Source organism: Micropterus dolomieu, linkage group LG22, assembly GCF_021292245.1.
Source record: "Micropterus dolomieu isolate WLL.071019.BEF.003 ecotype Adirondacks linkage group LG22, ASM2129224v1, whole genome shotgun sequence".
Taxonomy (NCBI): Eukaryota; Metazoa; Chordata; class Actinopteri; order Centrarchiformes; family Centrarchidae; genus Micropterus; species Micropterus dolomieu.
Genome location: NC_060171.1, coordinates 20,287,901 through 20,302,888, shown reverse-complemented (window position 1 = coordinate 20,302,888; position 14,988 = coordinate 20,287,901). Strand labels below are relative to the sequence as shown.

The 14,988-nt window shown below is 39.7% G+C and overlaps 4 protein-coding genes across 5 annotated transcripts in view; 3 read left to right on the top strand and 1 right to left on the bottom strand.

The window, feature by feature from the left end:
- The window catches only part of LOC123961427 (zona pellucida sperm-binding protein 3-like), a gene marked incomplete in the record, with an annotated part of 791,580 nt that overhangs the window by 395,364 nt on the left and 381,228 nt on the right, over nt 1-14,988 (top strand).
- LOC123961454 (dynein light chain roadblock-type 2) lies at nt 886-2,063 on the bottom strand. The gene is made up of 4 exons (XM_046036865.1): nt 1,979-2,063; nt 1,579-1,654; nt 1,325-1,492; nt 886-1,171 (listed from the first exon to the last, which is right to left on the bottom strand). Exons 1-4 carry the CDS (start codon nt 1,979-1,981, stop codon nt 1,128-1,130), a joined length of 291 nt encoding a protein of 96 aa, XP_045892821.1. The 5' UTR covers nt 1,982-2,063; the 3' UTR covers nt 886-1,127.
- On the top strand, nt 2,061-6,556 carry psmd7 (proteasome 26S subunit, non-ATPase 7). The gene is made up of 8 exons (XM_046036854.1): nt 2,061-2,218; nt 2,649-2,740; nt 3,587-3,679; nt 3,774-3,871; nt 4,005-4,085; nt 4,545-4,636; nt 4,877-5,075; nt 5,937-6,556. Exons 1-8 carry the CDS (start codon nt 2,145-2,147, stop codon nt 6,198-6,200), a joined length of 993 nt encoding a protein of 330 aa, XP_045892810.1. The 5' UTR covers nt 2,061-2,144; the 3' UTR covers nt 6,201-6,556.
- hprt1l (hypoxanthine phosphoribosyltransferase 1, like) lies at nt 7,478-14,962 on the top strand. Of its 2 annotated transcripts, XM_046036859.1 has the most exons (9): nt 7,478-7,845; nt 8,162-8,268; nt 8,582-8,765; nt 9,055-9,120; nt 9,214-9,231; nt 9,666-9,748; nt 11,604-11,650; nt 13,785-13,861; nt 14,386-14,962. In XM_046036859.1, exons 1-9 carry the CDS (start codon nt 7,828-7,830, stop codon nt 14,431-14,433), a joined length of 648 nt encoding a protein of 215 aa, XP_045892815.1. In that variant the 5' UTR covers nt 7,478-7,827; the 3' UTR covers nt 14,434-14,962. The 2 variants fall into 2 exon arrangements, with proteins under 2 accessions (XP_045892815.1, XP_045892816.1); XM_046036860.1 differs by lacking the exons at nt 11,604-11,650; nt 13,785-13,861; nt 14,386-14,962 and adding an exon at nt 11,282-11,536 and having other exon boundaries at nt 7,481-7,845.

Here is a 14,988-nt window from a genome sequence, read left to right as displayed (position 1 = left end):
CAAAAAGTATTCCCCTCATTTTGTGATTCGATGATGGCAGTTGATGGTGCTGTCTCAGACGTCACTCCAAAATCTAAAATGGGTGTTTAATTGGGTTGAGATCAAGTGTCTGTGAAGGCCATCGCATATGATTCATTTTCATACTCATCAAGCCATTCAGTGACCTCTTGTGTCATGCGGATGGGGGCATTGTCACCTGGAAAAGACGGCTCTCATCAAGACAGAAGTGTTTCAACGCGGGATATAAGCAGTGGTGGAAAGTAGCTAAGTACATTTACTCTTGCAGTGTACTTAAGTACAATTTTGAGTTCTTGTACTTGCTTGAGTTTTTCCATTTTATGCCACTTTTGATACTTCCACAGCATTTCAGAGGAAAGCGTGTGTTTTACTTCGCTGCATATATTGAACAGCTATAGTTACTACTTTGTAAATTAAAGGCCCTGCACACCCACACATGTGTTTTCAATTACCTGGCTGATTGGAATTCTGTTCACATTTGCATCAGTAGTAACATATCGGTCCATCCATCCATCCATCGTCAACCGCTTATCCTGCATACAGGGTCGCGGGGGGCTGGAGCCAATCCTAGCTTACATTGGGCAGGGTACACCCTGGACAGGTCGCCAGTCCACCGCAGGGCTATCAAATCAATCATATGTACCTAATGATGTAACATTGACAGGGCCCATTGTGAACAATGAGTTCTTTTACTTTGATACTTTAAGTACATTTGTCTGATAATAGTTCAGCATTTGTATTTATAATACATGATAGTAAATATCTTCCTATATGGAATTATCTGCATTTGTTATGTGACTACATGTACTTATGTACAGAACAGAATGTAACAGAATGTAACAGAATGAACACGGACGATCTAGTAAGTACCGTGTGATTACGAGCAGCTTTATTTCACAGACTTATTCAATATCAACACAAAGACATGAACTGTAAGAAATACGGCTAAACAAAAAACATAGATTAAGGCGACATATTTGAGTTCTAAGTAGAAAAAGAGAAGTTATGCAGAATATGGAGCTATTTAACCAGGAGAAAAGATATTTTGCCTGGATAAAGCAACTGCATGTGACAAATCAATGGCTGACTCTCATGGAAATGTCCAGCAGCTATTCACATGGGTTCTGGATGACTATCAGCAGAAAGTCATTTTCTGCAGACACATAAAAGAAGAGAAGATAGGATATACAAATGTAATTAAAACAGTAGACCTCTTCCAAGTTACAGCTGTTAGCTGAAATATTACATGCTTCTTTCAGTGATCATCATTAAGTCAACAACACCACTGCAACTACTACAAACTCACCCGGTGCAACCAAGATCTCATGTTTCTTGGAGCGGATGCGGAGGAAGGTGAGGTCATTCTGAGGGTCAATATCCCTCACTGTGCTCCTGGCCTTCATCGTGAGGTGGCGAAGGAGTCCTGCATACTGTACAGTTGTGGAGTTATCTAAAGTTGTTCTGATGGGAATACCTGAAAAGATAAAACACTAACCTTTACAGTCTGACTTTATTGCAAACATGCTGAATCTGGGAAAACAACTGTGATTTTTTGCTTACCTTCTGCATTGACAACTATTGTCCCAATCACACCTTTATGTGCTTCAATCCTCTTCAGTGTTTCCTCAACTTCAGCCTACAGGACAGAATTAATTGAAAGGCTTGATAAATACATAATAATAATGATAATGAAATCAAACTGTATAATATGGCAGAGTCTGCTAGCTAACAGTAGGCTAATAAACGGCAACTTTAAGGATGTTTGATTTGATTTCAGTGAAGTTAATAGTTAGCAAGGGCAGTACTAATAAGGTAAGTTACATGTTATAGCTAATATGATCGATGCGGTTTCAGTTTCTTTCGTTAATATAAACATTAATGCAATAGTGACACAATGGAATATAAATTTAGGAAAACATTTCCGACAGAAAACACAGTAAACTGCGAGCACAGTCCCTACCATTTTGCCTGTGAACTGCTGCCTGCGACAACTCTTCTGCCTTTTCTCCGCGTCTCTCTGTTCCCAAGGAGAAGCGGAAGAGACGTAAGACGCAAGCGGAAGTGCAGCGTAGCAGTCATTGTGTGGAGGTGTGTGGTTGTGAGCTGTTTATCTTTACTGCAACAAAATGCCGGAGTTAGCGGTGGAAAATGTGGTCGTTCATCCCCTCGTGTTGCTCAGCGTGGTCGACCATTTTAACAGGTCAGTAAGTTTAATATCTGCGTTCGGTCTTTACAAAGGCTGGACGTTTTAAAATGTTCAGAATTGTACCGTTGCTGGTATGCTAAGCTAATGTTAGCCCTGCTGAGTCAGAGTCCCATTGAGAGTGAATTGAGACATGACCAGGCTAGTTAGCTCAGTGAAATTAGTTTAGTTCGTCACCTAGCCAGTGGTAGTAAACAATGTTTTAACATATCAGTAGGATTGACTAGTAGTAACTCGTTAGTAAGTTACGTACACACTAGTAGCACGATCTTGCCGTTCATTTCATTAGCGATTGACAACATGAAGATTTTGTCATTAGCTTAGCTCATCTTACTCCGTCTATGTTCTGAATCAATAGGGCGTTAAATTCTTACAAAACTGTGTTAAACTAATTTGTTTTGTTCATTTTTGACAATTCAATCCACAGGATAGGAAAAGTTGGCAATCAGAAACGAGTGGTTGGTGTCCTTCTGGGATCATGGCATAAAAAGGTTCTTGACGTCTCAAATAGTTTTGCAGGTGAGCGACATGGTGACAGCATTTGGGGGAGACAAAAACATAATCAGCCACACACAATCATGTCTAAAACATACCCATATGAGTAACAGATTCAATAAAGAACAGTTATAAATGTAATTGAAGCACGGGAGTCTTTGATATGTTGAATTTTAGTCTTTATTATGATACAAACTTTGAAAAGACTGGATCCTTCACTTCCAATAATGCATCTCAGTATAGTAGTATCTTTAATTTGACCTTCCCTGCCCGCTAATGATCTTTCAAACTTCTTCTTATCCCAGTTTGTAATGCAGGTTTTCTATTATAAAGATGTAGCATTCAATCCTAAACTAGGAAAACCCAGATGACTTCATCTGAGGTAGTTTCTAGGCAACTTTAATTCAATTCAGTGTGCTTTACAGGGTACAATAAATATAACAATGGTAAAAGATTTTCAATTTGTGCACAAGTACAGGCAAGCTCTACAAGAATGGGAATTTTAAAAATCAAGTGAAGATAAGAGAACACAGAAATTATGCCCACATTTAGATGCACAATTAAATGTGCAAATTTAAACAAATAAAAATGAAGGCTATCGAAAGCTTTTTAGACTTCACAAAGCTCACTCCAGAGCCACTGAAAATACTCATGTTACACAACTGTTTTCACAGGCCAAGTGGAAGTATGATCATGTGGAGGGCCCCTTTTAAGATATTTAAATATGCATTAGATAGGGTTTTACTGTTGACTCATGACTGCTGTAGCAAAATATGAACATGAATTTATTATAAAAGTCAGCAAATGTTGAAAGTCTGCCACTAACAGAGTCTGTCAATTCTTTAATTCACTGTCAATGTCCCTCTCCAGTGCCATTTGACGAGGATGAAAAGGATGACTCGGTGTGGTTCCTGGATCATGACTACTTGGAGAACATGTATGGCATGTTCAAAAAAGTTAATGGTAAGACACTTCCTATTTCAATGTAAGTTGTGTTTTACTTGACTATGTTAGCCTGATTTTAAACTTGTGAATACCTGTCTTCCTTGGCTTTCAGCCAGAGAAAGAATAGTTGGATGGTACCACACAGGACCCAAGTTACACAAGAATGACATTGCTATCAACGAGCTCATCAAGCAGTACTGCACCAATTCGGTATGTAACTACCCCACCCCACCCCCCCACCCCCCCACCCCTTTAATGTGCATTAGGACATCACATTGTTCTACACGTTTTCTTTCTGATGTAGTGAGTAACTCACTCACATATTTCTCTTTTATCCTGACAGGTATTGGTCATTATAGATGTAAAGCCCAAAGATCTTGGTCTTCCCACAGAAGCATACATCTCTGTGGAGGAAATACACGACGTAAGTAAATCATGGATTGCATTGTAGCAGATAGAATTCCAGTGTTGAGACTGAGCAATGTTTCGGAGAGAATTTTTATTGAATTATAAATTACATGATTTATACATTTCCATTCCATTTGTGTGAGTCTGACAATGCATGCAGGAGTTCCTGAGCACCCAATTTACAATTAATTAGATTCCTATTCTGTTTCATTTGTCCAAAAGGTAAATTGTAAAGCACATTGAATTTGGAGGCCACTATATAGCTGTATTATGTTTCCCTTTTTTGTCTGATTTGTTTGAAAGTATTCCCAAGAAAGGTGACAGTCTGCACTTCAGTGTTATCATCCTGTTACATCTGTTGGTTTCAAATACTGCACTTTTCAGTTTAATTTTTTTTCAGTATCTTAGTTGAACACAAACCTTAGTTTAGAGTAAAGTTAGAATTATTTTCTTTGTTGTGTTTTACTATTACTAGGATGGCACTCCAACATCCAAAACATTTGAACATGTCACCAGTGAGATTGGAGCAGAGGAAGCAGAGGAAGTGGGTGTGGAGCACCTGCTCAGGTACTACACAAAGCTTTGATTAACACACTTTTCCACATGTGACAGACATTTTAGTCACCACAGTAAATAATTGTGATTACAGTACTGAGTGTAAATGATACAACTCTGCTACTACTTTATTATAATCACCAAAAAGCAGAACCAACTGATGAAAATTATCAACAAATGAAAACTCGTTGCAAAAGAATAAGATATTCATACTCTTGCCTAATCACTTCTCATCTGCTACACCGTCTACAGAGATATCAAGGATACCACAGTGGGCACTTTGTCGCAACGGATCACAAATCAGGTTCACGGCCTGAAGGGACTCAACTCGAAGTTGCTGGACATCCGCTCTTACCTGGAGAGAGTGACAGCAGGCAAACTTCCCATCAACCATCAGATCATTTACCAGCTGCAAGACGTCTTCAACTTGCTGCCAGACGTTAATCTGCTGGTAAGCTGTTTGTGTTTGAGATGCATTTAGTTCTTATTTGTTTACTGTAATCATTGGAGGGAAATTGGTGTCTTTTCAACTGTAGTGAAGCTAATTTCACTTGATTTTAAGTGGCGTCTGCACTAGTCAAACTTTCTTACTGTATGTGATGTTGAGAGGTGGATTTTCACAGTGAATTAAAGCTGCTGCTACTTGTTGTTAGAAGGTGTATTGACATCCGTCCTGTTCACTGACTTGTTACAATTACAACTACTACAGAATTTTGAGTAAATGCAGTGAACTAAAGAGACGCGGCGAGAAAAACAAAAAAAATAAACAGAAAAAATAAAATTTATATTTTTAGCTTTCATCAGTATCTTCTCATTTTATCCACTGGAGGGCAGAGTCGGGTTTAGTGAGACATACAGCTCCAGCACATTTGTGCTCAAATGTTAACTAGTATGAACCCTAGTTCCTAACAAAGAAATGTCACCTGTGGGCAGTATTTTATTACTTGGGTTGACATTGGCTGTAAATTAAATTTTATGACAGACTTTAAACTATTCTGTTCTGTAGTTAAATTTTTTAAATTCAGTTAGCAGTTGATTTGTTGATAAAATACTGAACCACCAGAATAATTCTTGATTGCATTCCTGTGATTTACCAGTAAAATAATGGCATAAACCAGACCTCTACGATAAATACCTGCTTGTTTCATATCTGAATAAAAATCCAGTTCTGTGTTTGTTTGATCCATCAATAGTTTCAGCATAAAATTACATCACAGAAAGCCACCAGATCCTTGTTAATGTCTTCATATGGATATGTTGTGTGCTGTATTGTTTTAGACAGTTGCTGAATATTCTGTTTTTGTGTTTGCAGGAGTTCACAAAAGCCTTCTACCTAAAGACCAATGACCAGATGCTGGTGGTCTACTTGGCCTCGCTCATACGCTCTGTGGTGGCTCTGCACAACCTGATCAACAACAAGATTTCCAACCGCGACGCGGAAAAGAAAGAGGGACAGGAAAAGGAGGAAGGCAAGAAAGAGAAGAAAGATGACAAAGAGAAAAAAGATGAGAAGGACAAAGACAAGGAGAAGGAAAAAGCGGATGGTGCCAAGAAAGATGAGAAGAAGAAAAAATGAGTGTGCTTCCTTATTAAGGTCTTCTCTCAAATCATGCCGTCTTCATCCGGATGGTGCTCTACTTTCTGCCCACAGTCACAGCTCTGTATGTGGGTCTCAGGCTAAAAGTAGGACTCTATATGGGGAATGGTGTCATTTGAGATTTGGCATCACTGTCACAAGTGGCACTCATAAAGACTTATCGTACAGAGATGATGATATTTGCGTCTTTGGTGTTCTTAACTATGAGAACATGTTTATTCTGTTTTCATAGTTTCCATGCTTCTGGTGTTGTACAACACCTGGTATTGCATTTTTGTAAGATGGAAAAAATGTTTTGTTTCTGTTGTCACTCATTAAATTGGGAACATTAAAAATGTGTTGTTTTTGCAGTTTTCGCTCTTCCTATTCTGTCGTTCTAAATTTAAACAGTTGTTAAATTGTTGTTTAAAGGACATACCTGTAGGCTGATAGTGGTTGTTTTGAGATCAGATTTAACATGGAGAGAGAGAGCTAACTTAATACAAAGACAGGATTGAACAGACTACGTGTGTGTAAATATTTTCTACAGGGCAGCATGAATTCCGTGGTGCTCAAGATTGGCAAATTAGACTGAAATGAAAACGAGTACGAGTTCTGTTGCTGGGATCCTGCTTTGGGTAGACTATTAAAAGTGATGCACGAAAAGTTACACAATTTAAATTGATGCCATATACCTACGTCCAGTTAACATACTCTAAAATATGGAAATACCACTTCAGAAATAATGTGACAACCAGTTAAAATCTACCTACCATGGCACGTTGAGTAAGTTCAGGATTGTTGAAGCATGTTGACAAAGAGAAGAGGAAAAACTTATTAAAGAGAAGTCTTTTAGAGGTTTAACACAAGATACAACAAAATAAGTCAATGATTAAAGTGCTCAGTGCTTTATTATTTGAATGTGTACATTTTCAAGTGGGCAGACCCTATCAGCTGATGAAGATTATGCCATAGAATTAAAAGCTCCTAAACAGTTTCTAAGTTGATCTTTGGGCGATATTGTTCAGTCAACGTGTGTGTGTGTGTTATATACACACACACACACACACACACACACGATATGAGATGTAGTTCAACTAAATGTAATGTTAAGGTGAATTGTTATCTTGGGACATTTGGATTAAATACGTCTATAAAAAGTAGTGTAACACTACAGAGCACAGATGCAATGTAAACACACACACAGGGAGCAGTGTAGTGCTTTTAGTGAGGAGAGGCGTTAACTGTCGTCCGTTATATTTTTAAAACTGCGTCATCGGAAGCTTCTCCCCACCGCTTGCAGTCAGTGCATCGCCTTCTCAGTTACCTAAACATGCAGTAGTAGTAGTAACAACCAGTGAAGAGCATTTTAAGCTCAGGTTGTGTCGGACAAATCAGATTATTGGGATGGTAAACGGGATTCTGACGTAAAGGACTTAAATCCCGGCAGAGGATCGTCGCCTGTGCTGCGCGAGCTCGCTATATCAGCAGCAGTCCGTCGGTGCGGAGGAGAGCGGCTCGTGCCACCTACAGTCAACAAACCCTCCTCTTGCCTCTCAGGACCTAAGCATGACTCCTCAGATATTTCGCTGCGACTGAAGAGGACGGACGACCGCCGGCCGGTAACATGGCTTCCTATCTGCAGGTGAGGCTTTAAATTTGCTGTGTTTGCTGCCGGTTCGGTATTTTGATAACTTGTCCACTTGTCAGGGTGTGGTTGTACTGTAGGCCTGTCTGTTATATGCCTGTTAAAGGTGGCACAATCAGCATTTGATTGAGTGTTTCAGCGTGTTATGTCCATTAACCCTCCTCCTCCAATCTCAGTCACGTGTGTGCGGGGGTAAACAGGTGGTTGAGAGGGGAGAATGACTGCTGTGATTAAACGCGTCTTGGGCGCATGGTCATCTGTCAGCGTCAGTCGTTTTGCACTGTGTTGAAGAGATGTCTTCCTCTTGTTTCAGATCGCTGATGATGAGAAGGGTCATGAACTAGACCTTTTCTGTGTCCCCAGACATTATGAGAACGATTTGGACAAGGTGATCATCCCCCATGGACTCATCATGGACAGGTAAACCAGTCAACAGCAACCCCTGCCCCCCTCCAGCACCAGCATCAAACACTAGAAATTACTCTGCCAAGTCACCTGACACCCTCGCTCTCTGGGTCTTACTATTTCACAGACTCTGACACACACATTAATGCTAGGATTAACACTATAGCCTACTGTATTTGTTTAACAAATCGCTGTAGTGCACATCCTGATGTGCATTTGAATGTGAAGGACTATAACCGCACTGCATTCACTGTTGCCTTGTAATGTACGATGCATCCTTTCTCTCCCTGCTTTTTACCGTTTTGTGTGTCCCACCTCTCTGGTCCAGGACAGAGCGTCTGGCCCGCGACATTGTCCGGGACATGGGGGGACACCACATCGTAGCACTGTGTGTGCTAAAAGGGGGCTACAAGTTCTTTGCAGACCTCCTGGACTACATTAAAGCACTGAACCAGAACAGTGATAAATCAGTCCCGCTGACAGTGGATTTCATTAGGGTGAAGAGCTACTGTGTAAGCTGCCTTTCCTCATTACCAGAAACCACTTGTGCTAATGTGAGGTGTGTGATATGAAGGTTGGCAAAATACAAATGAGAGTATTGAGTATCTTATCAGAAATGGGCCACTGCAGTGTTCCCAGGGTGGAGTTCAATGTATAGACATTTAAAAAAAAAAAAGTAAGGTAGATTTAATGGTGAGTATTTTTCTCATGATCCTAGCAAAACAAATAAAAGGTTAATATAAACTGAAACTGTAATCAAACTGAGATGGATGATTGTCCTCTCCTCTTTGTGTTCCCTAGAATGACAAGTCAACAAACAGTGTCAGAGTCATAGGAGGTGACGAGCTGTCCAACCTCTCAGGCAAGGTTAGTCTACTGGTGTCAGGCAGAAATACTTTGGCCATAAAGTCTTTTGTATAGATATGTATTTCATCAACTTTTTTTTTTCCCCCCCTGCAGAATGTTTTGATTGTTGAGGTAAGACTTTTCTTTTTTTATTCTGTATTGTGTTTGGGCAATATGAAAATAATTCATATTTATAGTGTGATATCAAGATGCTGTCTAACATGATATTGTAGACTTTCTAGAAAACTGACAATGCTGGTGCTTTATAAGGATAATGCTGAAATCCTCATTTCAGTCTGATCCAATACTGCCATACATCGGTCCTGCTCACTGATTTGAAATATTGCTCATGCTATAAATACCTGAAAGGCATAAACACCAGTTTTTATTCAGTTTGTTCATCTTTTAAAAATGAAATATCAGATATCATCAAAAAAAAAAAATGATTTGGGTTAAAAATACTCTGTTGTACGAGTTGTTTATATGCCACATTTTGAAGAAATGCTTCTCTTTGTGTGTGCCTCCACTTTAATGTGACCACTTTCTGTGTTCTGCATTATAAAAAGGATATTGTGGAGACTGGAAGGACGATGCAGACGCTACTTTCCCTGCTGAGCGAATGTAATCCCAAGATGGTTAAAGTTGTAAGGTAGGCACACTTTGATAAGTTTACAGTCCAGAAATTAAAGACCTCCACTATAACTGGCTGCTATGTCTGCAGAGAGAGTGCATATAACAGTGCTCTTAGCTAATGGACATTCTGCTTTAGGACTGTATTAGAGATGTAATGTGACGGAGGGAGAGAGCAGCTTAAGAGTTAATCTGCCGTACTATTAACTGCACTGTGGAGTCAGAGCTCATTTCTCTGATGTATTCCTGGTAGCTGGTTGAAACAGGAAATGTGTTGAAGTAATGTGGGTTTTCTCTGATGCTTCCATAAACTGTAGTAGTCTTTGTTTGATCTGCTGTATATGGGTAGGGTCATTTCTATTGCTTTGATGTAGATTATGTAATATTATAACGCACGCACGCTGGTTGATGGTTCCTGTTCGTGCTGAGGTTTCCACTGCTGACATTTCTGCTGCCACCCCAATAAACAGTGGGGAGAAACTCAAATTGCCTGTTGCTCAGGACAAGTATTTTCATTTAGGACCATTTTTTTTATGTAAAAATCATAGACTGTACTGTGTATAAATTGAGGAGTCTCACAGCCTTGGGGAAGAAGTTGCTCTTAAGTCTGGAGGTGCGACGGCAGATACTTCTGTATCTCTTGCCAGACGGCAGCGGGGTCAACAGGCTGTGGGTGGGTGGGAACTGTCTTTTCGTATCCTTTGGGCTCTGCATAGGCATCTCACCTCACGGATAACACTGATGCTCTACCAATGAGCGTCTTCTGAGTGGTTTTAATCACACACTGCAGAGCCCTTCGGTTCTGGGCTGTGCACATCCCATGCAAGCTTGTGATGTTTCCTGTCAGGAGGCTTTCTATTGCTCCTCTGTTAATGTCAACAACAACTTGGCACGCAAATTTAGACTTAAGTTTCCTAAAGAAATACAGCCATTTCTGCGCTTTCTTCACCAGCGTGGAAATGTGAGATGACCATGTCAGGTTCTCTGTGATGCTGATTTTCAGGAACCTGAAACCGTTCACCTGCTCTACTCATGTAGACATAAGTGTGTGTCTTTGTCTCATTTTTCTGAAAATCAATTATCAGCTCCTTGGTTTTGCTGACATTAAGCAGGTTGTTCTCTGTGCACCACTCTGTAAGATTGTTGGTATCGAACAGAGTTCTGTCCATGTTGCAGTCGTGAGTGTACAGTGTGAACAGAAGGGGGCTGACCACACAACCCTGGGGGGGCTCCGGTGTTGAGCACTACAGTGGAGGAGGTGTGACTACCAATCCGAACTATCTGGGCTTAGTTTACGAATAAGTCCAATATCCAAGCCCAGAGTGCCAAGTTTGCCAGTGTTTTTCTTTATATACAGCCTGGTAAAGATACAGTCAAGTCAAGTTCTAGTATATAATTTTTTCAGAAACAATATCCACCCATCCATTAGCTGTGACTCTTTATCAATTATGACACCAGTTTAGAGGCGGGGCACACTAATCCTACTCCCATTCACACCTCTGGGTAATTTAGAGTTGCCACTTAACCTAACCTGCATTTCTTTGGACTGTAGGAGAACTGGAGCACCTGGAGGAAACCTACGACACAGAAAGTACCCTAGCTGGCCAACAATAAGAAATAATATGTTCCAGTTATTCTAAATAATCTCAGATCTTGCTGAACGTTTTTTCATTCTTTTGGCAAATTGAACTTCCAAGACAGGGGCCCTCTTTCATTGGCCACAAAAAGGTTGATTTTGTATTTGTGTTGTGCGGATGTACCAAGACAATCAGTTCCATCTGTCAGAATTAAAATCTGCAAAACCGCTTCTCTAGTTTCTCTTTTTAAAGGCTTTTGTTTCACATATACTGTATTTTCCTCATCTTTCATTACAGCCTTCTGGTGAAGAGGACCCCGAGGAGTTCAGGGTACAGACCAGACTGTGAGCACCTCCTTTATTCACTTGTTAGACATGTTATCTATAGTGGATAGGAAAAAGTCCAGACACCCCTGTTAAAATGCCAGGTTCTTATGATGTAAAATAATGAGACAAAGATAAATCATGTCAGAACTTTTTCCACCTATAATGTGAACAATTCAATAGAAAAACAAACTGAAATCTTTGAGGGGGGAAAAATGGAAAAATAAAAACCTTACAATAACCTGGTTGCATAAGTGTGCACACCCTCTTATAACTGGGGATGTGGCTGTGTTCAGAATTAACCGATCACATTCAAACTCAGGTTAACTAGAAGTCATTACACAGCTGCCATCATTTTAAAGTGACTCTGATTAATCACAAATAAAGTTCAGCTGTTCTAGTAGGATTTTCCTGATATTTTCTTAGTTGCATCTCCGAGCAAAAGCCGTGATCCGCAGAGAGCTTTCAAAGCATCAGAGAGCTCTCATTGTTGAAAGACATAAGTCAGGAGACGGGTACAAAAAAAATTTCCAAAGCATTAGATATACCATGGAACACAGTGAAGACAGTCATCAAGTGGAGAAAATATGGCACAACTGTGACTCCAAAATTGATGGAAAAGATGAAAAGAAAACTGGTCAGGGAGGCTTCCAAGAGGCCTACAGCAACATTAAAGGAAATGCAGGAATTTCTGGCAAGTACTGGCTGTGTGGTAAATGTGACAACTATCTCCTGTATTCTTCATATGAATGGTCTATGGGGTAGGGTGGCAAGACAGAAGCCTTTTCTTACAAATAAAAACATCCAAACACAGCTGAAGTTTGCAAAAACAAACATCAAGTTCCCCAAAAGCATGTGGGAAAATGTGTTATGGTCTGATGAAGCCAAGGTAGAACTTTTTGGCCATTATTCCAAAAGGTATATTTGGCACAAAAACAACACTGCACATCACCCAAGGAACAGCATACCTACAGTGAAGCATGGTGGTGGCAGCATCATGCTTTGGGGCTGTTTTTCTTCAGCTGGAACCGGGGCCTTAGTCAGGGTGGAGGGAATTATGAACAGTTCCAAATACCAGGCAATTTTGGCACAAAACCTTCAGGCGTCGGTTAGAAAACTGAAGATGAAGAGGAAGTTAACCTTTCAGCACGACAACGACTCAAAGCACACATCCAAATCCACAAAAGCATGGCTTCACCAGAAGAAGATCAATGTTTTGGAATGGCCCAGCCAGAGCCCAGACCTGAATCCAACTGAACATCTGTGGGGTGATCTGAAGAGGGCTGTGCACAGGTGATGTCCTCGCAATCTGACAGATTTGGAGCACTTTTGCAAAGAAGAGTGGGCAAATATTGCCACGTCAAGATGTGCCATGCTAATGGACTCCTACCCAAAAAGACCGACTGCTGTAATAAAATCAAAAGGTGCTTCAACAAAGTATTAGTCTAAGGGTTTGCACACTTATGCAACCAGGTTATTTGAGGGTTTTTACTTTTCATTTTTCCCCCTCAAAGATTTCAATTTGTTTTTCAATTGAATTGTTCACATTAAAGGTCACATTAAAGGTGGAAAAAGTTCTGACATGATTTATCTTTGTCTCATTATTTTACATCATAAGAACCTGGCATTTTAACAGGGGTGTGTAGACTTTTTCTATCCACTGTATGTGTAGTGTAGAAATGTATGGTGTAGTGCTCATTTCATGCCAATCACTCACATGTGTCTGGTTCTTTTGAAGGTCTGTGTTTTTCATGCATGATTCAAACTGATATCAGGAAAATATACTCCAAATGTAGCCGAGCCTGGCACTGATGCACTAACACATGCCTGATAACCCTGTGCTCTCACTGTATCTTATTATGTAATGTTTTTAGGTTTGAGTTGGATAATCTCTTTAAGATTGTCCCTCAAGGACAGCTGTTACTGTAAGCGTTTTGACTTTCAACTAGACAGCACTGACTGCCTAAGTGCAACCTCACACAGCCGGTAGAAGAGCGACATCTATTAGTTCACTACAGAGCCTCAGATAACCTGCCTTATAATAGCCTTCCAGATCTCATTGCAGATCAGCCGGAGGGTTTTTCTTCCACTGCACTTAAAAGTAGTTGTTTTCTTTATATGACTCACATTGGTAGTGTCTATATATTCATTTCAGACATTGGTTTCGAGGTGCCAGATGCCTTTCTGGTGGGTTACGCTTTGGACTACAATGAGTACTTCAGAGATCTCAGTGTAAGTTTGCAGCAGTTTATTACTTAATGTGAAATGTAAGAGGATAGACAATTTATGAAACAGTAGCTGTGTTCCAATTCCATACCACATTTTCAACAGTAAGCAGTATGTACATTATACTGCTTCTCACAGCGAACTGTTTCGCAGTTAGCATACAAATGATGTATTAATCTGGAAATCAGGATTCAGGAAATTAGGCAACGCATGCATGATGCATATCAATCAAACTGTGATCTTGAAACACCACTGCCAACTACACCAAGAGAACATAAAATGTTTTTCCAAACATTTAAAATTTTTCTCAACTTGTTTTACCACCACCTGCCACTATTTAAATGTTTTGCAGCATTCCTTACCCTAACGCTAACTTGTACTTTATTTAAATTCAATTACATGACCTCAGTGTCATCAGTAGTAGCTACAGCTTTGTACTCGCTGTACAAAATGGAGAAATGTAAACAAAACTGGACAATAGAAATGCATTTAACATTAGTTTACTGCCCTCTGGTTTATTTTTTTCACAGCACATCTGTATACTTAATGATCAAGCCAAGGAGAAGTACAAAGTGTGAGCAGATGAAATGCTGCAGAGGCGATGACTCAATCAATGAGGACTCAGACCACTGTGATGACCCTCCATTAGTTTTGCTGTGTTTTGAATCTTATTTATTTTTCTACACAAGAATCCACAAAATGTGATGTGTGGTTTGTAAATAACTTAAAGAACATTTAATTTCCCCCTTATTGAATACCTGGGATCAGTTATGTTTATTATGAATATTTTGGTTGATGAAATTTAATTTATTTACCACAAATGTGTTATAGAATTTACATGTAATGTAGTTTTATCTTGGAGCGACAGGAAAAAAAAACAATGTCATTAATTTGTTCTGGCTCATCAATTTATGTTCAGATGAGGTGTCAGTCCAATTTAAGTAGCATTCAGGCTGTACGTGTTTCTGTTTCGACTTATAATGCTGATATATCCTCTCATTATGCCATAAACTGACTGACTTGGAATGTACTGTATGTTTTATTTCATATCTGATGTTTTCATGGAGGACCTGTTTACAGCAATACAAATCCTGTTTAAACCTCGAATCCTTTTTTTTCGTTTCACTTTTTAA